This window comes from Lasioglossum baleicum, chromosome 5, assembly GCF_051020765.1.
Source record: "Lasioglossum baleicum chromosome 5, iyLasBale1, whole genome shotgun sequence".
Lineage (NCBI taxonomy): Eukaryota > Metazoa > Arthropoda > Insecta > Hymenoptera > Halictidae > Lasioglossum > Lasioglossum baleicum.
In genome coordinates, this window is record NC_134933.1 from 16,871,212 (window position 1) to 16,896,182 (window position 24,971).

At 54.2% G+C, this 24,971-nt stretch overlaps 1 protein-coding gene across 2 annotated transcripts in view; it reads right to left on the reverse strand.

Annotated features, from left to right (window-relative positions):
- LOC143208622 (protein Wnt-6) overlaps positions 1–24,971 on the reverse strand; it is a 69,404-nt gene that overhangs the window by 12,842 nt on the left and 31,591 nt on the right. The window contains exons 1-4 of one of the 2 annotated variants that reach the window (XM_076423176.1): positions 19,304–19,672; positions 10,804–11,024; positions 921–1,040; positions 644–843 (exon numbers count right to left, since the gene is read on the reverse strand). In XM_076423176.1, the coding sequence (XP_076279291.1) occupies positions 644–843; positions 921–1,040; positions 10,804–11,024; positions 19,304–19,371 (609 nt within the window). In that variant the 5' untranslated portion in view covers positions 19,372–19,672. Of the gene's footprint in view, positions 1–643; positions 844–920; positions 1,041–10,803; positions 11,025–19,303; positions 19,673–24,971 lie in introns of those variants that run through there. The other variant, XM_076423175.1, reaches the window with a different exon arrangement.

A 24,971-nucleotide genomic window follows, 5' to 3' on the forward strand; every position in this document is an offset into this window, starting at 1 on the left:
CCGAAACCAAAGTCGTTCATCGTCCCCTTTTGCCTTGGCGCCCCGGAGACCGAGGGCCACCGCGAGCATACCGAGCACGAGATAATCCTGAACTAACAAGGGAGGGACTCTGACTGTCCAACTTTGATTTCAACGTTCGAATGTCGGACGATACTCCGTCGATCCGGTAAAGCGTAGAGGCATCCACTTAGCAGCATCGCACGTGAACGACGCCAGACCATGCAAATGTGGATGAGTCCACCTATCCGAAAGTTAATTAATTGTGTCGTTGGTCTGATATCGTTCATGCGCGGTGTAGTTGAGTGGATGAGATCCTTAACACGTTCGCTACTACCGTCAGTTATGTACGACATTCACGATCCCACAATTTACTCAAAGATAGTCTTTCAATATTTAAGTGAATTTAAATGGTTTCAAGCATTTGAACGATGAAGATGAGCATTGAAACTTCATGGTGGAAGCGAACGTGTTAAATGAGATTTCACTATAGATTGTTCGCGTCAGTGTTTTGCGAGGTGTAACGGTATTCGATCAAATAGAACGACAGAAACGTTGCGTTCGATGTAGACTTTTAGTTACGAAGAAAGTTAGACGGGGTCTGAGTTATAAGGGCAGACGACCGCCTTGTAAGTAAGTTGCCTACCAGACGACCGGCGTCGTTGTTGTGAAGCTTGACCAGCGTCTTGATGTCGCTGCGCTTCCGGTAGGGAGCGTCCATGAACTCGCGCGACTTTTTGAAGCCGAACTTGACGTTGTCCCCGCATCCTCCCCATTCCCAGTCGCCCTCGGTCGGCAGACTCTTCTGGATCTCGGGGGTCGGGATAAACTTGCCGAGACGGTTACCTGCACACAGGGTTTCAGCGACTCGCGAGATCGAAGCGAAGCTTCCGGTGAGGGGTAGCTAATTTGAAGACTCTTACCTTTCGACGTCATTTTGTCGCAGGAACATTCGACGAGGTGACCCATGGTGCAGGCTCTGGTGACGGCGTAGGTGACGCCTGCCGCGGTGATGGCGTTCACGAAACCCGTCTCCCTGGTATCTGAAAATAGACAGTCGAATCCTGAAGATCGCACAACGAGTCGATGCGAAGGGGACACGATCGGGAAAGGAGAAAGGTCTCTGTGGCAGGGGGCGGCAGGGGCGGGAGAGCGAAGAGAGCAAGAGGGCCGCGCGACGACGGGTTTCGGTGGCGTGTGTATTCGGTTTCACCTGTCACGTCTCCACTCCATCATTAGGCGGACAAAACACGGCGGAGTTCCACCCCTTTTCAAAACGGCAGATTACCACCGCATCCGTGCAGCAGCGGTGTGCTCCATGTCCCTCCCCCTCTCTATCTCCGTCACCCATTGTCTCTCACCTGCTCCGGGCATCCGGGTTTTGCAAATTCTCTCTCTCTCGAATCCTTTTTTTTCCACTTCCGCGTGTCCAAGAGCTCTCTCTTTCTCTCGGCTCTCGAGAGGTTCGCCCGTCTCGCCTCTCGCCAGGATCAGGGAGCCGCGCCGCCGCGCCGCTGCCCCGTGCGAGTCCTTTTGGACTCTCTCGCGCGAGCAGAGTTCGCGTCGCCCGATTCGCTCGACTCGCTCTCGACTCGCTCGCGACAGATAGAATCTTGCGGGTCTCTGGATTAACTTATAATCGTAACGCGGAATGCGGGGCCAATTACGGGTTCGGTCGAACGGGCCGCGGGAAACGGAGGAAGGACGCCGGAGACCCGCCGTACCCGGTCGAGTATCGCGGGCAGATCTGCCGGTCGGGGGAGCGATCGAATCGAAGCGTTTCCGCGCCGAGGCGAGACGAGAGGCGAGGTGAAACGCGGTGAGCCGCGAAGCAATTATCCGTTTCGAAAACGCTCCGGCGGAAACCAGTCGGGCATACTAATGTCGCGGATCAAAGCACGCGACGCGGAATCTCGAGCGACATCGCGCCACGGTGAAAACGCGACGGAAAAAATCCTCGAAGCAGGATACCCTGGTAGAGGAGCGCCGAAACCACGCGGGGATCGGGGAACTGGTAACGTGGAACGGGATGGCCTCTCTGGATGGGCGCGAGAACGCGGGAAGGGGTTACACGTACGCGTTAAGTCTGGTTCTTCGGTGGTTCCCATGGATTCCAGCCGGGTATCTTCGGCGCGGATCGACGCACGGCCCGACGGACGGACGGATGAACGAACGTACAGACGGAACGAGAAGACGCGGCTCCAAGAGAGAGAGAGAGAGAGAACCAGCCTGCCACCGCCCGCGTATCTTCCGATGCATCGCCTCACCTTTCAGTGCGTATTTAAACGATACGATAGTTTTATACGAGCGATCTGATATCGAGGTTCGAGAGCGAAAGCCTTCCTTGCCTGTTGCTTCGATCGCTGCTGCCGTTCGCCGTTACATCCGAGCTCCCCGAGGCCCGAGTTTGTGTTCGTTGCCAGTTGGCCGGGTCCCTTGCCTTTGCTTTGGCTCGCCGTTCTTTCGATCGCGATCGCGTTCCCCTCGTTCCCGCGAGTTCTCATCGATCTTTCAACGCGACGAAATCGTATGATCTCCCGTGCGTTCATCCTGCGCCCCGTGAATATGAGGTAAGGCGATCGCTAGTCCGATCGATCATTAGCAGGTAGCCCGTTTGTCTCCACCGTCGAAGCAACGCAACCGAGAAAAGAAAGGACGGCTCTCGCGCGACTGTTCCTCGCTGCTCGACGCGTTGAAATTCGTCTCGCGATCGACCGCGGCCGCGATCCTCGTATACTATACACAGACTCATGGTGCTCGATGGTACCGAGGCGGCGCAAAGCTGTGCAAAGCTGTGGCACTGCTGTGCAGAGCGGCGAAGAAAAGGTAAAAGAGCGTGGTCGAGGGGTCGGGGAATGTTCGAGGCGGAGAGAAGCAGCAGGTAATATAAATCACTTCGAATCAATTAGACACGAGGGATCGCGAGCCGATGATCTTGCAGTGCCGGGCTGCCAGGTGCACGGACCGCGGCCATCGTCTCGGGTCGCCTCGACGGCTCAGCCAATTATCAGCATTCCGGGGCATTATCCTCGGAGCAAGAGTTACGCCGTGTTTAATTGCGAGTGTTCTTCTTCTCCTTCTTCTTCCACCGTTCCTTCTCGTCCCTGCCTCTTCCGTTCCTCTGCGTCGCCCCTGATTTTCGCGTTTACTCGCGAACCGACGCGCTCGGGAACGAACACCGATCGCGCTTCCGTTCGGAGATGGATCGTCGACCATCTCTTTCGCCGACTCGATCTGCCCCGAAACTCTTGCACCGCGAGCAACACGGTGCCGTAAAGCTGTCGCAAGTTTAACAGCACCGCGCACAAACGACACCAGACCAACGTCGACGTATTCATTCCTCTGTGGGGGTCTTAAATCTCCCGCCTCTTTATAACGTAATTGATGTATGTAAATAAGCGCGCTTCGTGTATTATATCTCTTCTGTCCGAATAAACCGTGTAGAAATTAAAAGTGGTTTTAATCAAATTTGATCCACCCTGGCGAGTTTCAACAATTCCTATCGAAAGGAGGAGAAAGGAAAAAGAGGAGAGTATCGATGCATCGGTACCGCGCTAAGTGGGCCTTTAATCGTTTCGGTGGTGCGAACCTTTGCAACCATCCACCAGAAAATTGGCAGTAGCGGTGCAAACGCGTCTCTGTCGCTTCGCATCGGGAAATGTGTGTGGGAAGCGCGACGTCGCGGTTCTCCGGTTAATTAATCGATGCTCTAGATAAGCTACAGAGCCTATGACAGCATAAATTACAGTTCGAGAACGAAAGCGCGCATTTACCGACCGATTACGGACTCTTACGGACCGAATGGGAGAAGAGCTTGGCACCGAAAAGGTTAAACGGTGTGCGATTCAAAGATGTACACGGTGGATCGGAGAGCGACGCGTAGACGGGAGCGGTATTCGGTTGATTGCCGTGAAATTGCGGAATCGCGTAGATTCGCGGCACATTGGATGCGCATTGATTTATGGAATTTTCGCGCGAATCGTCGCCGAGTCGAGGAGCGCGCGCGCGAGTTCGATCTTCAGCTCCGGAGCGCGTAGCCTCGAGTATACACTCGGTCGTAAATCGCGCGGTGATTAATCGGTCCGTGGGATTATGTAAGCGTGTAATTTGCGACGACGCGGTGCATCGTGCCGCCATTGTAGGAATTATGTCGCCGGCTCGGTCGATCGACGCGGCCAGATACCATCGATCGGTCTCGACGAGTGATTTGTTTGGCCGGCTCGCGATTTATCGCGGTGGATGCGCCGATTCGTGCGCAATAGATCGCGAGCGGCCGACCGGTGCATCGATCGACTCGCGTCCGTAAATCGGCTCTCGGCGATTTCGCGTCGGCCCTTTTCGAAACGGGACGAAACGGGACGAAACGAGAAGAAACGAAACGAAACGAATCTCGTCGAGTGGTATCGCGCTCGAGAGACCGGATGCCGTGTTACCTGACCGTCTGCTCGTCTCCGCTCTAATTGCGAATAGATCCGGTGGTCCGAAAGGATAGCCGAGGAACAGAGAAGGAGGGCTGTAGGCGACCGAGGGCATAAATTGCAGGCCGCGTTCGTAAATAAAGAGAAGAATATCGAATACGGGAGGAGAGAGAGGAGTGAGGGGAGAGGGGGGGGACGCGCGGGATACGCGTTTAGTTAACCCCCGTGTATAGCAGATAGTACGAGAGAAACCTCTCCAATAAATACAGCGAGAACGGACGCATGAATGCCGGCAAAAATCGCCCAATGACCAATTGCGGCAACGGCCACTCGCCTTTTCTCGAGATTCCGCGAGATTTTTGAGCGGCGCGGTATCACCGCTGGATTCTCTTCTCTCGCAGGAATTTCTCCTCGGTCTCCCCGACTCTCTTTCTCCCTCTTCCTCTGCCTTTCTCTGTCTCCGGCCGGTCGACACCCATCGTCCCGCGTGCTCTTTGCCAGCCGAAGGAGCCCGGACTCGAAGATACCACGGTAATTACGGCGAATCCTCTCTCTATCCGTCCGTTCCGTTTCTCTTCGTTCCTCTTTTCTTTGGCCATCACGACATAGGCGCATCTAGACCGAGTCGTCGCGGGGAATTCGCCGGGAAAACGCGATTCGAGGCAGCAGAGGCCAGACCTCGACGAGATACGAGGCGGCGGATTGAACCGAGCGGGAGCCGCAACGCGAGGCGAAAGGGACCGCGCGGAGCCACATTGAAACGGAGAACGAAGAACGCAGAACGATGAACGCTGCGAGCAGAACGCAAAAGATATGGAAGTTCTCGTTTTCTCTCCCTCCCGGTGTTCCTCTTGCTCTCCGGCAAGTTCCCTTCGGCGACTCGTGAAATCGACCGAGCATTCAAATGTCACCGGCGAACGGCCAGAGTCTAACAGAATAACAGATCTGTCCCGGCATTCCGCTCTCCTCTTTCCTCGCGAGGCCTTCCGTCACCCCCGTTCCTCTTCCTCTCTCGTGTCTCCTCCTCTTCTCCTTTCACCCTTTCTCCGATTCTCCCGATGGAAGTTAAAGCCACGGTAGCCGAGATACAATAAACGTACGGGACATTAAACTGTTTGCTATTGTCAATCCTTTGTGGGGGAATACCGGCTGCGCATCTCCACGGTACATCGAGCCATCGTCGTGTACAGTCTCCGGGAAAAGTATCAGAGTCGCGCGGCGCCCGCTATGGATATTTAACCCATTTGCATCCAGAATTGTAGCGGAATAAACGACGCACGACGACGGCTGTCCCTTGTCGCCAAACGGGGAATTATAATCCGCGTAGTTCTCTGTCAATCGAGTACCGCGAATTGTTCGGACGTGGTCGCCTATTTATAGTAAAATGGTCGACTATATTCGACGCTCTAGATAAATTCCGAAGCTTGCGACGAAGTAGATTTCAGTTCGGCACATCTATTCTGTAAACGATCACGGTTACGACACGCCGAACAAAATCGGGATCGCTCCGCGTGGCTGTGAATCGGTTAAACCGCGCGTTTTCGGTCGCGCGATTTGCCTTTTGGATTGTTGGTGAGGGAGGACAGGTGTGAACGAATATGAAGACGGCTATGGATCCGCGCGGTTTCCGCCGTGTGTGAACAGGGTGTAAAAGTCGATCGAAACACATCGGTACAGTTGACCTACCGAAAACGAGGCGGCCTAGCGCCGTCTTAAATTGAGAACGTGGATCGGTATGCGACCAGGGAACCGCCGCACAATGGGGAAGCGTCAAGACGGTGAAAAGGTGAAAAGAGTCGAGGATGAACGGCCGAAAAGACTACGGTTCTCGCTGACAGTGAACACCGGAGGCTCGTTTAGTCACGGGCAATTTCCTTCCTGCCGCGACGATGACGCGAGACGGCTTCGACAACTCGCTGGAAGTGAAAAAATTCGAGTTTCCCTTTTCAGCCGGAAGACACGCTTCCCCCATAATCGGCGCTCATGGCTCGCGTATTGTTGTTTCCTGCGGCGAGGGTGTCGACGAGTCGACCACCGTCTCGCTGCTGGAGTGCTACGGATAAATCGTTGGAAATTACCTCGCTGAAACTTACCTGGGAAGATCTGCCTGGCTCTCCCCTCCACCTGCGTCGCACCGTGTCAATTGAGTTTCGCGCGATTCCTCGAATCGAGGACCGTTTCTTGGTGCCGAACCGTTAGAAACACATTCTCGGACGAGCAAAGCGTCGATTCGCCGGCGTGGTTCTGCGAGCCGAGAAAGAAATCGCGACGAACCGATCGGCCGCGACGTGTGTGGCAATCTCGGAGACGCAGGTGTCGGTTTCCAGCTCGTGGAAAACGCGTCGGCCAACGCACAAATATTCGAGGCGAGAGAGAGCAGAGAAAGAGAGGCGTCCGAGACGGATCCGCGTCCTTTACGGAGCGCATTAGTTAGCACCGAGTTCGTGATGCGACAAAACACTTAGCGCCACGGCGCTAAATCGGTTTTAGCTTGCTGATTATCGTACCGCGCGCTCTTCTCGCTCTCCTCGCTCTCCTCTCTCTTCTCGTTTCCTCTTCGCTCATCCTCGCGCGGAGCTCCGAAACAGCGGCGCAAACCTCGGGTGTTTCGACGAGCTACCGATGAGGAAAACGATCGGATCGCGAGCCACGGAGACGGCAGAACACCAAGTCGTAAGTTATCGAGTTTACTGCAAGATTCCAGCGACGCGGGATCGGGGATCCGATGAGATATTCAGGAGCGAATTTTTACGAGCCGGCGACGCCGCTCGCTGCGCTCTTGCCGCCAAATAATTAGCCTCCGATTTAGTGGCGATTCCATTTAGCTCGCCACTCCTACCCTATTACCGAGAAACGCGAAACCCGGTGTGTCTCGAAGCGGCTCGGGACCAAGACGGCACATCCGACGGACCACCTTGGTCGAAAGCGTGGTTTATTAAGCGTAAACCGTCCTCTTTATTCCCACGGGAGCTACTATGCTTGATCGCTTAATCGCTGTCGTGTCCAGAAACACGACGAATTCTCGAGACCGTCATTGTCGAATCGAACAGACCGTGGCAATTAGCGCGAATGAAATCGGTGCAAGAACGTATGTATGTATTCGGCGGACCAATCGAATTGCACGAGAGTCGGGGTTCGAGTTTATTAACGCGCCAAGGTGAGCATCGTCGTTAGAGCTGAGAAATGTCGGTCGAACACGAGTTTTCGAGGCGATACACGTCGGAGGTAGCAGAGGCCTCCACAACCAAGCGAAAATCACCGATAAAACCGTCTCTGGGAAAAGTTGGACGCGTACGGAGGTACCGTGGCGGTCGTTCACCCGCGTTCGTCCTCGGAGGCCACCGAAATCTCGGCGGTCGAACCGAATTGTGTCCCCCAAAACGATCGAGAGTAGAAAGAACAATTTGTTTTGATTTCATGGCACGGAATATCCTCGGGTGAACCGAGAGGGAACTCGGAACCCCGAACCAGAACAGAACCACTCTGTTAATTTGACTGAGAGATAGGCAGCGTATCGAGGTTGGCTCTCGGAGGATTTCTAGAGATTTGCCGTGGTCTCGTCGTTGTTCGGATCGCTGCTGGACCCGCGGTGCCGAACGAGGGAACGCAGCGGCCGTGTGGCAGCACAATAAATTCCTTCCTCCTTTCGTTTCCCCCTAGGTAGCTCTTTCCACGGGTTTTGACGCCCGTGTTCCTCTTATCGCGACACGCGGCACCCCTCAATTAAGAGGTGCTGCTCGTCCACGAATGTTCTACCAGTCCAACCTCGGATCTTCCTCCGAACTCGGACCACACAGCGGGAGCTACCTGCGAGGCTAACCTATCGGCCGGATCGCGCCCATAAAAATTAAACGTCGCCAGATAAATAAACGTCAATCGAGAATTAAGATAGGCGCCGCCGGTAGCGTGCCTGTGTTTTCGGCCCTCTTCGCCTTTTCCCTCTGTGCACGCCCGTTAGGAATTTTTCCTCGGTTCGATCCTTCCAGCCCCGAGGATCGACCGACCCGGCTACCACGAATTTTTCTCTCTACCCCGTTACCGATCCGAAACTCGACCAATGGTCCGTCCTAAAAAGCAGAGACCTCCTCGAGGTCACTCGAATTTACCCGAAGAAGCCCGGACGTGTTTTACTAGGTCCGAGAACAGGCTGAGAGCGTATTTGCAAATACACGGCCGACGCGTTTGCGACCTCTGCGAACGTAACAAAAGCATGTTTTAGGTAGTACCCAGCAACGTCGCCGAGGGTGGGCCAAAAACTCGGATATATTCTTCTTGCCGAGGACTTCCCAGGGCGAGCTGTCGTCGCCCGGAGCCGCAGATAAATGACGACGTCCAGGATTGTCACCCGAAACGACCGGTTAACACATCGTCGGTCCTGTCATCGATCCACGCCGGACAATAACGCACCCGGCGCGGCGGTCGGGATTTATGTACCTGCCCCGTTCTACCTTTTTTCCGTGCCGAACCGAACCGAGCCGAGAGCCGACTACCGTTTCGAGATTTAAAGAAACCTTCGTTTTCCCGACCATGAGGAAGAAAGAGAGAGGGAGACCAACTGCAAACGACAGGAAGCGACGCGACGTAAAGCAACCGGTGCGACGGCCGCGCTGCTAATTACGATCACGAGGGAAATCGGTAGCAACGGAAGCTTGTCGGTCGTTTACGACGCAGCCGCAGCGAAGATCTTTACGATTCCCATACGAAGCATAATATAATCAGACTTTGTCGTCTTTACGGCGTGGTATCGTTTTTGTGGGATGAGGGAAGCTCGTAAGCGCCAGGTGGAACGCAAATTAGAGCCCGTCGGTCCGGTCGAGTCTCGGGAGACCCGAGAGACTGGTCTGCGCGTTCCGCCGCGTGTGCGGTATCGGAATTCGATTCCGTGAATTCCATCGTGCGGCGGAAAGATTGCGCGTGTAGCAAATATTAAACGGAGAGGGCGAGAGGCCGAGGGGGGAGAGGGTTAATTAATCCCGTGGAGGTTCGAGAGACGGACCGAGGAGAGTCCGGTCGTGAAATAATACGACGAACCGTATCGCCTGGAATCTCTCCGAGCGGGAGAGCGCCGTTCGTCAGGCATCGCCGACAGTGTCGGATATAATTCGATCATCGATCGTCCAGCCTGGAATCCACGCGTCGCGGCGGCACGCTGCGCCCCGGTGGTTGTAGACTGCTCTTTCTCGGTTCTCTCTCGGCTCCCTCGGCCCTTGGCCCGCTGACGAATCGTATCGGGTCCGCGCAGGAACCACGATCGACAGGATCGATGGTAATCTCGCGATCCTGGCCAACGGGGGATGTCGAAAAAGGGAGCTGAAGAGAAACGAGAGACGAGAGGAGCGAACGAGACGAGCAACGGGAGAAGAGAAGAAGACGAAACGGAACGGTCCTCGAGGACAGGCCCTGTCCGGCAATGAAGCCTTTAATTAAGGGAACATATTGCCACTAATATCCGACGGACAGTGTCAATCTGTCAAGCTACCAAAAGGCACCGATCTGATAGCGGAACCTAGAGAGCAGTCCGGCCTATTGGACACGCTGTCTTCGATTTAGTTGTCGTGCTCGATCACCCGGAATTAATACATCGGACGGGTAACTAAGCGAGCCACGCGGACAGGTTCGTTCTCCTTCTCGTCTGGCTCGGAACGCGCGCTAATCCAGTCGCGTGAGAATCTTGCCTCGCGCGCACCAACTCAAACCCGAGTTCGAGAGACCTCGTTCGATCGGCCGACCGATTTGTTCCATTTAGTCGAACCAAAAATTCAGACCGTTTCGATTCCAGGAAAATCGTTCGCTCGAGAGATCGTACGTATTTCACGAGATCCGGGTACGAACACCTACCGAAGGGACACTGGTCTCTCACCGTACAAGTCTAACCGTGATAGTTAATCGTCTGTTGCGAAACGAAACGCCCCCTGCACCGGAATGGAACGAAAAAAGGACCGAGAATCGAGAGGTTTACGCCGCTTACGGATCCCGAACGGTGACACGCGACGTCGATGCGTGTACGCGAACGATTTTCGAGATCGGTGGGACCGATCGTTGCTGCAACCTGCACGGCACGGTGCGGCGCGGCGCGGCGCGGCGAACAGAGTCGTTCCGATTCGCGAGGACGCGGACGCTTCATCGATCGGTCGCGATTCGTCTCGAATAGAGCGATCAATGTCAAGGCGGAGCTCGAGAGCGAAACGGGGCCCCGAGGAGTGAACGTCTTCCGGAGGCGTTCCGTCCGGTCTCTCGGCCGCGTTTCATCGTAACGAATCAGGGTCCGGAGGCTCGAAAGGGAGCAGCGTGTAATCGACATCCGGCTCGCCTAATCTCCCAACGGTCCGCGCGCACGATCCGCTCTAGTTGTCCACGCGTCGTTACGCGGTTTCCTCTCGTTACTCACCCCTCAGCAAAATCTTCCTCAGGGACCTTCGGATGGTGGTGCAGTTCCACCTACGGTTTCGAAACTGATACTGACACTCCCTGGTGCCGACCTGCACACCCCTCGCGATCTCCTTGAGCAACGAGGGCTCCTTCCGACAGATCTCCGCCATTTTGCCCTTCAGTCGCCTGGTTTTCTTGCAGATCAGCGTCGGGTCCATCACCAGCTGATTTCCAACGGTCCTGGAATCGTGAATCGGTATTCGTCTTTCAGGGGGAACGGTTCGATTGAGAAAAGGTTTTTCCGATGGGGGTTCACCGTCGAATCGGATCGGATCGGTTCGAAGCCCCCCCTGAAAGCCGAGAGAGCCGGAATAGGTAAAGAGTAACAAAAGGGACTGTGGACACGGCGCAGCCATTACGGTAATTAAATCTCCGAAGCCATTGTACTCGTGACAGGGTACCAGCAAAGAACTATCCAGAAACGGACACACGGCGAACCGAACCGATGCAAGAAAGAAGCGTTCGGACGGTCTGGCAAAAAGAGAAATCGGAGTCGAAGGGAATCGCGGACACGGTGGGAACCGCGAGTTCTCTCCTTCGGGACCAGAAAGAAGAAGAAGAGCAAGAAGAACAGGGACGAACGAAGGATCGAGACCGGGATCCGGACGTAAAAACGTCCGAGAACCGGCAGAAGAAGAGGACCCGTATACCGATCGGAAGAAGAGAAACGATACGAGACGAGACGAGACGAGCTGGGACGGGACGGGACGGGACGGGACGGGACGGGACGGGACGAGACGAGACGAAACGAAAGGAAAGGGGAAACGTCGAAGAGGAGGCAGATGGAAAGGATAGGGGGCGGGAAGACAGTCCGGAGCGACCTTCGTTACGAAACGTTAATTAAGATCATTAGTTCTGCGTCGGTTGGATGCCGGGGCGCGTACACAACGGCCTCTCGGGAATGCAACGACCTTAATGGCAATAATTCCGTTAAGGACGGTTGCTCGCGCCCGTGTACGACGCTGGTTGCGGCCAGCGACGGCTCTGCCGCTTTTCGTTCCGCACGAACCGCGACCAGAACAGGAACAACAGGAGGAACAAGAACACCGAGAAGAAACAGGAGAAGTCCGAGCGGTAATACGGCCGGCGCGGCGCGGCGCGGCGGAGAGTCCTGCGCCGCGCCGGTGACATCGTCATTTGGGCGAGAGGATTCTTTGCCTCGGACGGCGACTGTAACAGCGAGGACAAGAACGTCGAATACGCGGACAAGAATTCGCGAGAAACTCGCGAACTGGAGAGATCGAAGCTCGGCGCAAACCGAGCCGGTTGCTCGCAGACCACAGCTCGCCCCCCGAAACAAAAAACCCTAAACGTTTCTCCTCCCCTCTCTGGTTCTCCACTGTGCTCCGCTATGCTCCGCTTTCCGCTCTTGTTCGACCGGCAAAATATGATGCGTGCAACGTCTCTCACGGGACGGTCGCATCTCGAGCAACAACGAGCAAAAACTCTGATATTCCGAGCTCGATGCCTCTGACTACGGATCGTCCGTTAACAGACCACGCCACCCTCGACAAACCCACCAGAACCGGACACGCGGTCGATTCTCGAAAAAGTACGGTAACGGCACGTGGAGTTTCACGGTTTCCCTGGGAACCCGGTAAACCTCTGTCTCTCCCTCTCCTCGCGCGAGGAGTCGAAAGTTGCGACTCGATTCTCTTATCTCGGTGCTAACAAACGAGGAACTAGCGCGCACACTAAAAATAGCCAATTTCACCGGCGGACCGCGTCGAAGCGGGTCGCGCGAGCTCGCGAGTCGGAAAGAGTGAACGTTGTCTCTCGGTTTTTTCGACGGTCTCTGATAACAATACGGCGAATGACGAGACGCGACGCGTCGCTAGCCGAGAAAACCAGAAACTGGGGAAGAGTGAAGGAGCCCTGCTGCGTGACACTGTCCCGAACTTACGGTTCAAAGGATGACAGCCGAGGAATATTTGCGTTGGCTCTTTAACGAGCGCGCAGCTAGCCTCTCCTAACGCAAATAAACGCGCCGATCCGCGCGGTCTGCCGATACATCTCTCGCTACGAGTAACCTTACGACGTTATTAGTGCGAACGCGTCTCTCGTCTTCCGACGATTCGCTCGCTCGTTTGCTCGTTTACTCGCCTCGCGGGCTATTAATACCGAACGAGATCGGTTCGATGGCGTTGGAGTTGGAGTGGTCAAGAACACGCTTTGGGCGATGCTTGCTCGCGAAAGACGATCGAAAGTCGATGAAATTCGGGGAGAGAATCTGGGAGAGGATCGATACCGGACGAGGAATGGGATGGTATTCCCCGGGGCGGGAGGAGGAAAGAAGGACAAGGAAGGAGGAAAGGGTGGTAGTGGCCGCGTACGCGCATGCAAGAAAAGAACTGGAGGATGGACACGTCGTCGCGAACGAAAAGCGTGGAGAGGCCGGTTAGGGCGGTCGACTTATTTATTGCCTCATTAGACGCACTCACTTTGCTCGAAGGCAGCTCCACGCTGTCTGCTCGGATAGACAGTGACGAGAGAGCAAACGTAGCTGGCCTCGCTCGGCTTGTACATGCTAGGATGCCTCGGAACCTCGAAGCCTCGGAGCCCATCGAGAGGGAGAGAGAGAGAGAGAGAGAGAGAACACGAAGCTCTCGATAGAGAGCGCGAGAAAAAGGAGAACGGACCGTCCCCCGACTGCCGAAAGAACCCCGAAGAAGAAGGCATGGAACGAGGAACGCGAGCAGCAGGACGAGCAGAAGAGGAACGCGAGATGCCTCGGTCCATCGTCGAATTCCTTGAATATCTCGCACCGACCGGACGAGGCCCTCGAGGATAGGAAGGAAACACGACGGAAATCGGGAACCTCCGAGGACCCTCGAGGGATCGACCGGTCCTATCGATCCCGTCTACCACGCTAATTTCTCTTACCCGTTGATCTCGAGTCCCGTCGACGGAGGAATTCATCAACCGACAGTGCCGAGAATCACGAGAAAGAGAGAGAGAGAGAGAGAGAGAGAGAGAGAGAGAGAGAGAGAGAGAAAGAGCAGAAGAAAACACGAAAAAAAGTACACCGAGCGGAAGTCGAAAGTCACAACAGGGCTCGTGCCGGCTAAATATGCGCACTTAATCTAAATCATCCTCTTGTTGCTTTGCCGCGCGTTGAGAAGCCACGCGACAGGAGGCGGGAAGCAAACGAAAGAGAGCAAGGAGACACGGCCCGTTGCCGCTGCTTTCGCCCGGTGCTCTCCGAGAGCTTTCTTTTCGAGCAAACGTTTACAATTTACGATTTTTTTCTTAATTTTTTCGATAAAAAGACCCGCCGACCCGGCCAAAGCCCCGGGAATGTCCGAACAAATTGGTGGCAAGGGTTAGCTCGGAAGTTTCGATCGCGTTTTGGCCGTCATTTCCCAAGAAGCTCCAGGAATTCGTGGCTCGAGACTCCTCTTGCCGAGCCTCTCGATCGCTCGAGCGGAAGAGAGACTGCTCTCGCGACGCAATCGACCACCGTTTCCGTTTCCTTGCCGTATCCGGGGCACGTACGCGTTCCGCCGATTATTCCAGGCACGCGGTTTAATGAAATCCGATCGAACCGAATCGCGTACTAATAAAATTAGAGTGGTAAGCCCGGATAACGCGAGGGTCTTAAAATTCCGGGCATAGCGGCTGCGGAACAATTTCAAATTCTTCCGCGACGAACGTCGAGCAGGGAAACGCAGCTGCGCCCTCGTCGAAACATTCCACGGAAATCGATTCTCCTTGGTCTCTACGTTCACCGATCACCCGATATTCAATGGCTCTTAATCAGCAGTCTAGTTCGACGAGTATTCATTTGCACTGCCGGTAGTACGTTTTTAACCGAGTTAACCCATTACACTGCGAGTCGAACACGTCTGTACAGAATCGCTAAACGCGGAGTTTCAATCATCGAGCCATCGCTATTTCCCAGTTCAATCGACGAATCGAGTATTTTAAGGTTGCCGTGCGAATTGAGTAACGCAAATCCTTCATAGAACTAGAATCCGAGTTTTACGAAAGCTTCTGTTTCATCGGACATTTATAAGAAAATCCTATGTCCAGCCTGACGTGATAATGATTTTTGCATCACTAGTTTCTTATTTTATTGATTTCCAGCACGTTAGTTAATGATGTAATAATGTTAAAATGACATCGTAATGTAGGAATATAATTGATCTACGTCATTTAGTAGAAACATTAAATGAATTGAAGAATATCAATACATCGTTTTGAATATATCGAGATTGTTAAAGAAGAGAAGAATACAGTGGTCCACGCGCTCGATCTAGCTGTCCATTTGGTAAAAAAGCAACTAAATGTCCATGACATTCAAAAACGATGAAATTAATGAGATTTATTAAAAATTGTGATTAGAACAAGCATTTAAAAAGTGATGACAATTGTAATGACAATAATGATTTGTCAATATGATGTAATGTCAATTGTTCTTGTTGTTTATAAACATTATATTTTTGTTTCTTATAATTAATATTATGTTTTTCGCACAGTTTTAAATAAAATATTTACAATTATGTTTATAAAATCCATTACTTCAAAAATGATTGATTATTGTGTCTATTTAAAATCTAAACCTGATTTATCAGACTCCTCCGATAATCTGAGAAAAAAATGTTTAAAACTAAACTTAATCAACATCCAGCAGTCCACAAATTTCAATCCGAAGAATTAGAAAAGAAATGTTTAATGCATAAATAATTACAGTCACATTGAATTTTTAAAAGTCAATATGTATTTTTGACTTCATAATATTGTAGCCGATATCAAAACGAGTCCAACCACCTAAATGACAATACCTTTAAACTTTTAAATAGTGCTACGATATTAATGAACAGCTAGATCGAGCACGTGGACCAGTGTGGCTACTTCTTGCGATCGATGCTAACCATTTCGCCTTTGCATAAAGATCCCCAGTCCAACAACGAGTATTCGCTTCGGCCCGGACTCGAACATTTCTCGAATATCAGCGGAGCCGTCCGTGAGCGAAGATTGAAAAGCGTAGGGGAGTTTGGGTCAGCGGCTCGCGGTTCGTGCGTGCCGTTGCGCTTCGTTTCTGTCATGCGTGTCGTTGCCAATTGGCGGCGTATTTCCAGTCAGCTGTGACCGTGACAAATCGGGCATTTAGCGCGACGATTCAACGGTTCGACGGAACAATTCGTTTCGGAATGCTCGCGAACGGGTTACATCGATCGATCTCGCAGACGGCGGCGGATGGAACGAACAAGTGGTTCGCTCGATGAAAATGAGCGGTGAAACGAGAAGAGGTATAGCAGAACCGTTGGAAGAGAACCTTCCCCTACAGCTTGACCGAGAAGACCGTATTACCTCCTCGTGTAAAGTCCTCCGCGAGGGAACCGCGCTCAGAATCTCGGTAATGTTGTCGGTTGGGCGGTAAATCAGAGCCGGACAAAATTATTTCTGTCTTGCAAGTGGGGGATCGAGATGTCGCGGTTGAGGATGATGGAGTGCGCGCGTGACTCGAGAGCCGACCACTAAATTTATCGCTCCGTCCGCGTAGATCGAATCGAAGCTGGCCGTGGATAAGCGGGCGGGAGATTGCGCTATCCTCGCGACCGTTTCGAAGAGAGAACGATCGCGGAAGAAGCTCTGGAGGAAGAACGCCGAGGACTCGACGGTGCGTCGATGAAACGTAGCAGCGAGAAGGGAACAAAGTTTCCGTGTTTATGTTGGCAGCAAGCGCGCGTCCCTGGTTCGAACGAAAAGCACAGGCTTTTACGACTGCGAGTGGGTAAACCCGTGAGCGAAAGGGTACTAATACTACTAATCCTCGGTGAAATGTTCGAGGAACGTTCGCGCCGAAAATAAGCACTACGAGAGACTGCAGATGACCGAAATACGCTCCCTATCGGGAGCAAACGGGCTCGAGACGAGGCACCCGGGTACCGCGGGTACGGCGGGTAACGATCAAGTCTTCTGTAACGATCAACGTTCGACTGAAACCCGCATGCGGTCCCGAACGACACAGAGGGTCCTTTACCGGGGCATACTCGGTTGGACATGTACAAACGCTAGATACAAAAGCGGGGTAACAAATTGTGCCCTTATAATGCGGTTCCTCTGCATATAATACAACTCAATTAGCTTAAGCAGTCTCGCTATACATAAATTGCTTAGTTCAAGCTAGTCTGGAGCAAAATATAACGCGGTACAAATCATTCGGGGTATAAGAGGGTTGACTGTGCTTCGAACGAAACGCGGTTTCGGGAATTCGTTTGAGCAACAACGCACCGCAACGGCCTGCTTGGTCGATCGATGCGAAACGCGTGACCTCGCGTCACACGGTCTGCCCGGTCTTACGATTATGACTGTACTCGCCGCGGGAAAGAAACGGTAGAGGCCAGGTGAGATGGAGAGAGAGAGAGAGAGACCGCGCATCTGGTGGGAGTACCAGGTTGTCCAACCAGCGAGAAGGTAGCCGTGGACTGCCCACCGCGGCTCATTGGCCGACTTCGCGACCCGACCGAACCTTATCGTATTATCGGCAACTGGTCGTTACGATACCGTGGCCGAGCGACAACGATCGTCGGTCACCTTTCCCAACCTGCGCGCTGCGATCCGTCGAACAGGTTGCACCCTATGCAACGAGCAAACAGAGATCAAGGAAAGAGGTCTCGAGCGATTTGCAAAAGTTAATGATCGAGAACGGCTCCTTGACGAATTTCGAGGACGCGCGTTCGTAAGAATGCGCTCGAAGCTGCTCACATCCGCTCCGCTGTCCCGGGTTCTCGCTCTCGACTTTCGTGTTTCAAGACGGATCGCGGTTTGACCAGCGAGGAACGGAGACACTGCCAGGGAAGAGAGAAAGAAAGAAAGAGAGAGAGAGAAGGCGGGATAGCGCGGAAGCTGGAGAAAAAGAGACGAAACCGGGCTGCTGCCGACTTACAAATTATACGCGCCCGACGAGATTTACGGTGACGCTCCGAGCGAGACCATTGTCCATCCTCGCTGCTCGCTTCTTTGCCTCTTTACTCGTTCGCTCGTTCGCTCGTTCGTCTTTGTTCTTTCCCGTGGATCGTACGGATCTAGCGAGGCCGCGCGCGTCTCTCCGCTGCAGTGCGTGGAACGGAACGGGCAGGATTTTCGGATCGTCCGGCGAAACGAGGGGAACGAGGATAAGATAGTATTCGTCACGAAAAAACCGGGGAATCTCGATTGAGAAAGAGAGAGAGAGAGAATCCGGTTCCCCGATCGAGTAATCGGCCCTCGAATTCGAGCCGAAGGATCCGGAGGCCCGCGAACGATTGATAAACCAAGTCCCGGACGTTGCGACGCGACATCGCTACCGAAAGAGTCGAATAACGCTTGCGGTAAAGGTTCCTCGAACCCACTTAAATACCTGTTAAATACCTGTCGTCGAAACAAACCACGAACCTTCTAATATATTTATCAAACACTCGGTCGTGTGGACGACGCGGAACAGGTAGGTAGGTGGGCGAGGTGCGACGGTACAGCGTCGACTGTGCGCAGAAATCCCCTTTAAATCGTTGACAAATATTTGCTCGACCTTTGGGAGAGACCTCCGTCACCTTTCGCCCTGCGGCTCCGGTATTCACTATGTATAGCGTTTCGTCGGTTTTACCTGCGCGTTCCAGCCGGCGACGACCGCACGCGAAACGAGTTTCTCCGAGAAAATCGCTGCGAAAAACGAATCGGACGAGACGACTACGACGACGAACGATGACGAACAACAATGTACGACGACAGCGAGGACAAGAACGACCGGTAGAGCGTTTACGAAGCTGCCTCGTCTCTGGATGCTGGAACCTTGGATGGTAGGGCAGCGATAACGGTCTCTATCGTAGTACAAATATTTACGTAATAAACGCGGGTACGCATCTCGTGCAGCTCGAGCTACCGAATAATTTACTGTTCCTCGAGATACCTGGCTCGCGTCAGCAACGGCAGGCGACGATGCAGTCACGAGAAGTGCGTCGCTCCACGGCCACGGATTCGCGACACTCGTCGACTAGAGATTTTTGGCATCCGGAGACGAACAGGACTCGGAGATTTCCCGGGTACGCGACGTAACGAGCAATTTAACCGTGAAGAAATGAAACCGTAAATCTCGGGACAGGTCTTACTCACGGGGGAGAGCAGCAGTAACTACCAAAGGTGGATTTATGGCGTCATTAATCATTCCGCGTGCGCGTAACGCGCCACGTAATTGATAACCCAGATGACGCACTTCGGAACTGGAGCACTCGTTAGTTCGTCACGTTTGGAAAGTACTGACGTTTAACCGCTCCGAGGATCGGCCGATTCCCGCGTAATTACCGGCGTAAAAGTGTAACGTTCTCGATTACAGCGACGTGACTCGCGTAATTGCGCGAGGCGACCGATCGCCGGAACCTAAACGGTGGAACGTGCGTCTTCGATACCGTGGAAATACGAGGAAATTCGAGAGACGGTCTGCCATGTGGATGTCACTGTCGGAGAGGAGGAATACGTACCAGAATGAGCCGGCGATAGGGGTGACGAGAAGGAGGCAGACCGCCACGAAAACGAGGCGCATCTCCATCCCCTCCGCCCCGCGGAACAGCGCGTCGACGGTCGCCAATTGCTTCCTTTCTCCGGTGTGTACGGTGTGTCGCGTCGTCGGGTACCGGATGCCGGACGTCGAAATCCGGAATCGACGCGGATCCCAAGAAAATCGAGCTCTATCGGAGTGCCTCGAGATTCCTGACCTACGAGGAACCCGTCGTGCGACGTGTGGCGAGCGACGAGGTTCGATCACAGTCGGCTTCTTTTCGGAAATGTCCGTGAAGTCTCGTAGGAGAAATTCTTTATCGAGCACCCGATCTCCTCGACCGTTCACTCTCGACTACTTTCTCGTATCTGGTCTTTGCTTCTGTCGACACTTCACCGAAACACGATCGTGTTCTTCCTCTTCTTCTTCTTCGTCGTCTTCTTCTTCTTCTGCCTCTACTTCGTCCTTCTCCTCCTCCACCACAGCCTTCTCCTCCTGCTACCGCTGTTGCTGTTGCTTCTGCTGATCTTCCTCGACGTGGTCGCAGCAGCCCTCTTCTTCCTTCTCCAGTCTACCGCCTGTTCTTCTTCCTCGACTTTTTCTTCGACCGCTAGCGCTCGGGATACGCCGATCAAAGGGAAACAGCCTCTTTGAAACACGCGAACGGATATAAATATTGAGTGCGTCGAATCTTCATGATCTCCTCTCTCCGAAGTACCGCGAAACCATGGAAAAACAATCAAGTTGTACCGTTTGTTTTGCCTGGGTGGATCGTAATCCGCCGGCGCAATGGATTGCAAATGGCCGCTGTCACGGAGAACCGATCGAGGAACGACCGGAAGGAAGGGAAGCAAGAACTCTTCCGGTTTCGCGGAGCGATGCGCGCGTCCCCCTACCCCGTTCGCGTTCCCCCTTAGTCCACTTTTCCGTTACGGTTTCCCCGCTTTCAACCCCCTTCCGTCGACGTTCGGCGAAACTCGCGATTCCGTCGGTGCTTGTCAGTTCCTGTTGATCTCGATCGAAAGCACGGCCAACGAGACGCGGTCAGAATCTAGGAAGCTGCCGTTTTCTTCCGGCGGGGACAAAAACTCGTCGCGTTCCTGCCAGAACTACGTCACCACGAACTTTGAGTGTTGCCTTACCCCCACCAGAAATATACCGAGCAGTAGAGAACATCTGCCCCACCATTCGCCTTGGTTCTCTGCTGCTCTTCTTCTTCTTCGTCGTCGTCGTCCTCCTCCTCTTCGTATTCTTCGTCTTGCTCCTCTTCTACTTTTAATTTTTTTCTGCCGATTCTCCTACCCCTGGGCCGACAGCGGTTTTTCTCTACGACATCACCGTTAGCACGTTCACTGCACCATCGAGATCGACGTCGACGTCGACGTCGTCAGCCTCACCACCGTCGCGACGTCGTGCTCGAACCAACAGCGGCGACCACATCCCCCGCCGTCGATCGTCGAAGCAGATTATATCTCGAGCCGATCGAAGGGGAACAAGGAAGAGATGCGAATTTTTTTTTCTCCCGGACGACGATCGAAGGGCGCGCGTGTGCACGAGAGATCACGCCTGGAAACCGAGCGGAAACCGGGAGGAAATCGGCGTACGTCCGGGAGAAGGGAGAACGAACCGAGAGAACCGGAGAGAACCAAAAGGAACGGAGGAAGAAGGGAGGCGAGAAGAAGGACGAAAGGGTAGAGAGAAGGGTGAAGGAAGAAGGTCGAAAAGCTCGCGCGGCGCGGCGCGATCGTGCGGAGGTGGAAAGCAGTCGATGGTAGGGGAGAGGAGAGGAGAATCGTTGGTCCGTGATCGGCGACGAGGCTCCCGGTCGGAGCGAACCGTACGAGACTGTTGCGGACTAGGCAGGTGAGCGCCGCTCGGCGGCAACGAGACGCAACCAAGCCCCTCTTTTCCTCTTTTAACTCTCCGTAGAACCTCTCGGCTCGGCTCCTCTCCGCTTCGCAACCTGCCGCTACCGAGAGAGAAAGAGCGAGAGAGAAAGAGCGAGAGAGAGAGAGAGAGAGAACCGCGGAGGGAGAACCGAGCGCGCTCGCTATCGTTTTCTTTTCTCGACCTTTCTTCGGCTCCGCGAGCCAAACACCGCGTTTCGAGCAGCAAACGCGATTTAAGACGATTAGCCTGGGACCCTCCACTCTGACGCTTCTTCGCGCTCTCAAGACACCCGAGAGTCCCGAGGGATCCGACACGCATGGCCGAGTAAATCCTTCCTTTCGTTCGCCGAGGAGCCTCTTTTCCGCGCGAACTCCTGCCGCTCCCGGGTAGCGCCACCTCGAAAGACGGATATCGGTTACAATGACATTCTTCACCGTGGCACTCTCGTTACCGAACCGACACCGTCGACGGAAGCGTGTCACCCTGCAACTCAATCCCGAACGATCCGCCGAACGACGAAACTCGGTAGCATCGCGTCTTCTCCGTTATTCCCGCTCGTCCTATCCCCCTTTGGTTCTTCTTGTTCCGCTCTCTGGGCAAGCAGGAGAGCACGAGAGCGGCTGCGTCCACCTTTCGCCTGTTTCGCCTTCGATCGCTTCTCCAACCTGATCCCTGTGCTCTCTCTCCCTCCGATCATGGCTCGCCGGTACACGGTACACGGTACACGGCGGAGGCGCATCGTACAGGGCTATCGAGGACTTAAGCTGTCGGCGTGTGGCTCGCTACATCCTTTTCATCTCCGCCGCCACGACAAAGCCGCGGTTGCTACGACCAGGTACCCCTCAACGATCCTGATCCTTCGAATACGTCTCCTTTTCGGAAAGCGTATCGATACCACCACCGGTGCGGTGGCAAAGGCCGATAAACCGGTGATCCAGCGGTGGCATCGAGACACCAGGAAGTCGGCCCCTACCGGTTTACCGGCGAGACTAGTCTTCCTTCTGTTTCACCGTTGCCACCCGTGTTCGACGCCGCGCCGGCCCAGATAGGAGCGAGACGGATCGAGAATGACCCAATTGTCGGATCTCGTTCACAGTGGCGCGGTATCTCGAGCTATGGGTCAATTGCTTCGTTGACCGAGAGAGAGAGGGAGAGAGAGAGAGAGAGAGAGAGAACGCTACCAGAGCCGACTCGGTGTCACGATCGTTCTCCGTTAGTTCGTGGAATCGGCGAGAACCGTTCGACGATTCTCCCCGGTGACACGGTGGTAGCCGGTGTACGAACTTATGCGAGTCGCGCGGGATCAATCGGCGGATTTCGAATTCGCCGACAAAGCGCGCCCGTCGTGTGGCTATCCGACGAACGAAGAAACGAGCGATAACAACGACGATGAAAAGAAGCAGGAAAAGCAAAAGCGAGGAAGAGCGACGCGGTAAAAGGAGTTGTCTGCCGTGGCCGTATCATTACCGTCGAATCCTACCTCCTCGAGGGACGAGGAGAGTTTAGCGCGGCAGCGAAGAGAGCCCGGTGGAAAGGGTGGAGAGAGACCGACAAACGGCTCGGCAAAGAAGGAACGAGATAGGACGAACGGGGAGAGTAGTAGGAGGAAGAGCCGAGGTGCCCGGAGTGCAAGGGGTCAGCGGGGGTCCGTATTACAGCTCATTTAGCAGCGGGGTCCTGTGCCCCTTCGGCGGCTCGAGAGATCCTCTCGGATCAGACCGGACCCGTGGACCTACGGCAAAGACGAGTTCGTTTCGTTCCCATAGACTCCGAATTCGAATCCGTTTGCCGCCACCGGGATCCTTCCACCGGCGATGATCGCTTTCCCATCACCCCGTTCGCACGTATAGACGACGCACGGTCCGGCGATTTGCTAAAGCTGCCGAGCAGCGTTTCGTGCGAGCTTAAAATAGCGCGAACGCAACACGTTCGGAAGAGGCGAGAGCAGAAACGCGAAAAAAAAGAGACAAGAAAACGTACTGCGAAAAAAACAGTGGAAATGGGAATGGGTAGACGACGGCACGGGGGAACGAGTAAGAGAAGAAGGAGACGGAGAAGGAAGAAGCGAGGACGTTACCGAGTTGTGACCAACACAGACACGGAATAGCCAGTAATTTATGGGTGAGACTAATTACCGGGGAATGCCGCTCCTCCGACTCTCCTGTGGTCCTAAGGCCGCGCGTCTCTGTCTCCCCCAGACCAGTTTTCAGAGACTAGCCCGAGCTTCGTTTAGCCCAACTTTGTCTTGTGGTTCGTTGTTGCCTTCTCATCCCTCCCCATTTCCGATCTCCCCATTTTCACCGGCGTTCGATCTCGATTCCGGGCGCGCACCCATCATCGATTTCCGATCGCGGGATCGGCTCGCGGGATCGGCTCGTTGACCGGGTAGATCTTCGTTTCCCCAAACGATCGGGTGGTCGTCGAGCGGCCGCAACAAAGAGAAATCGTTATTTCGAGAAAGGATGAAAATATCGGGCGAGCTTGCTCGAGCAGATAATGGGCAAAGAAAAAAAGAGGCGTGTTCCCACGAGCCATCGCGGCGAAGGAGAAGGGTGTCGGAACAATACCGAGGCCCCGGTCCCCGATTCCCGTCCTTCGTTTCGACATTAGCCTGACCTAGCAATTTGGAGCAAGCTCTCTCGGTGTGCCTCGCCGGCTACCACACGATTCCTCTTCGTTAAATACCATTATACGTTTCAGAGTTGGACACCCGGTCGTCGCATGAGTCGTGAATTCCTGAGAACCTGCTCGAACCTCGACAGCCAGCAGCGCGCCGGTGGCTGTCGGCCCTGCTCGGGACGATAGAGGCGGACCAAAGCGCGCAGCCACCAACAGATTCCTCTATTATGACGAGAACGAATCGAGGGAGAGGCAGGGAGGGACAGGGAGACGAAGAGAAAGAGAGAGAAAGGAAACCAGCCCGGAGAAGGATGAAAAAAAAGAAAACGGTATACTGACGTGGGCGCGTGACGAACTCTCCTCGATAGAGCCTTGGAGGAGGCGCGTTCTTTTTCTTTGGTCCGCACAGCCCGTGGACACCGCGTCTCGATAAAACCTACATTCAAATTTCGCGATCGGTCGCAAAAACCTTCGACGAACTGCGAGAAGAAAGGCCAACGTCGAGGGAAGAGGAGGAGGAGGAGAAGAAAAAGAAGAGGCGGCTGCGAAGCGGACGGATCAGCAGAATGAAGGAAGAGAATCGGAGAGAACCGCAAACAGTTTTTGCCGCGAATCTCGCAAGGCCGCGTCGTAGACGGTCGAGCCGAGACCTCGTGACCGAGTGGTGGACTCGAAAGCAGTGCGCGGACTTGGGACCGATGACACGGGATCGGTCCCACGACAAAGAAACAGCGAGACGAGCTGGATCCGACTGTTTTTCTGCGCCGTGACGTTTCGCCAATTTATTGCGTCTCTCCCTGTCATCCACGGACCGATATATCCTCGAGGAATTTCGCGTTGGCCGAATCCTCGAATCCTCGAATCGGCCCCCTCCTCTCGATAACGTTCGAAGCTGTTGCTCTCCTCGCCCGTGTCCGCGCGCCCAGCTAAATCAGGCCCCAGGTTGCACGAGGATTTTGCGCGATTCCGCCGCGGTTTATCTTCTAGAAGGGAACGGGTCGAGAGAATAGATTAGAGCAAAGCTGGCAATTACGCCTCGAGAGACGGACGGTACCCTCGCGACGACGGTACTCGCTCGCTCGTAACTTTCGATATATCGGAGCGTTATCGCGCGCTCCAGGGAAGAACTGTCTCCGGTGCAT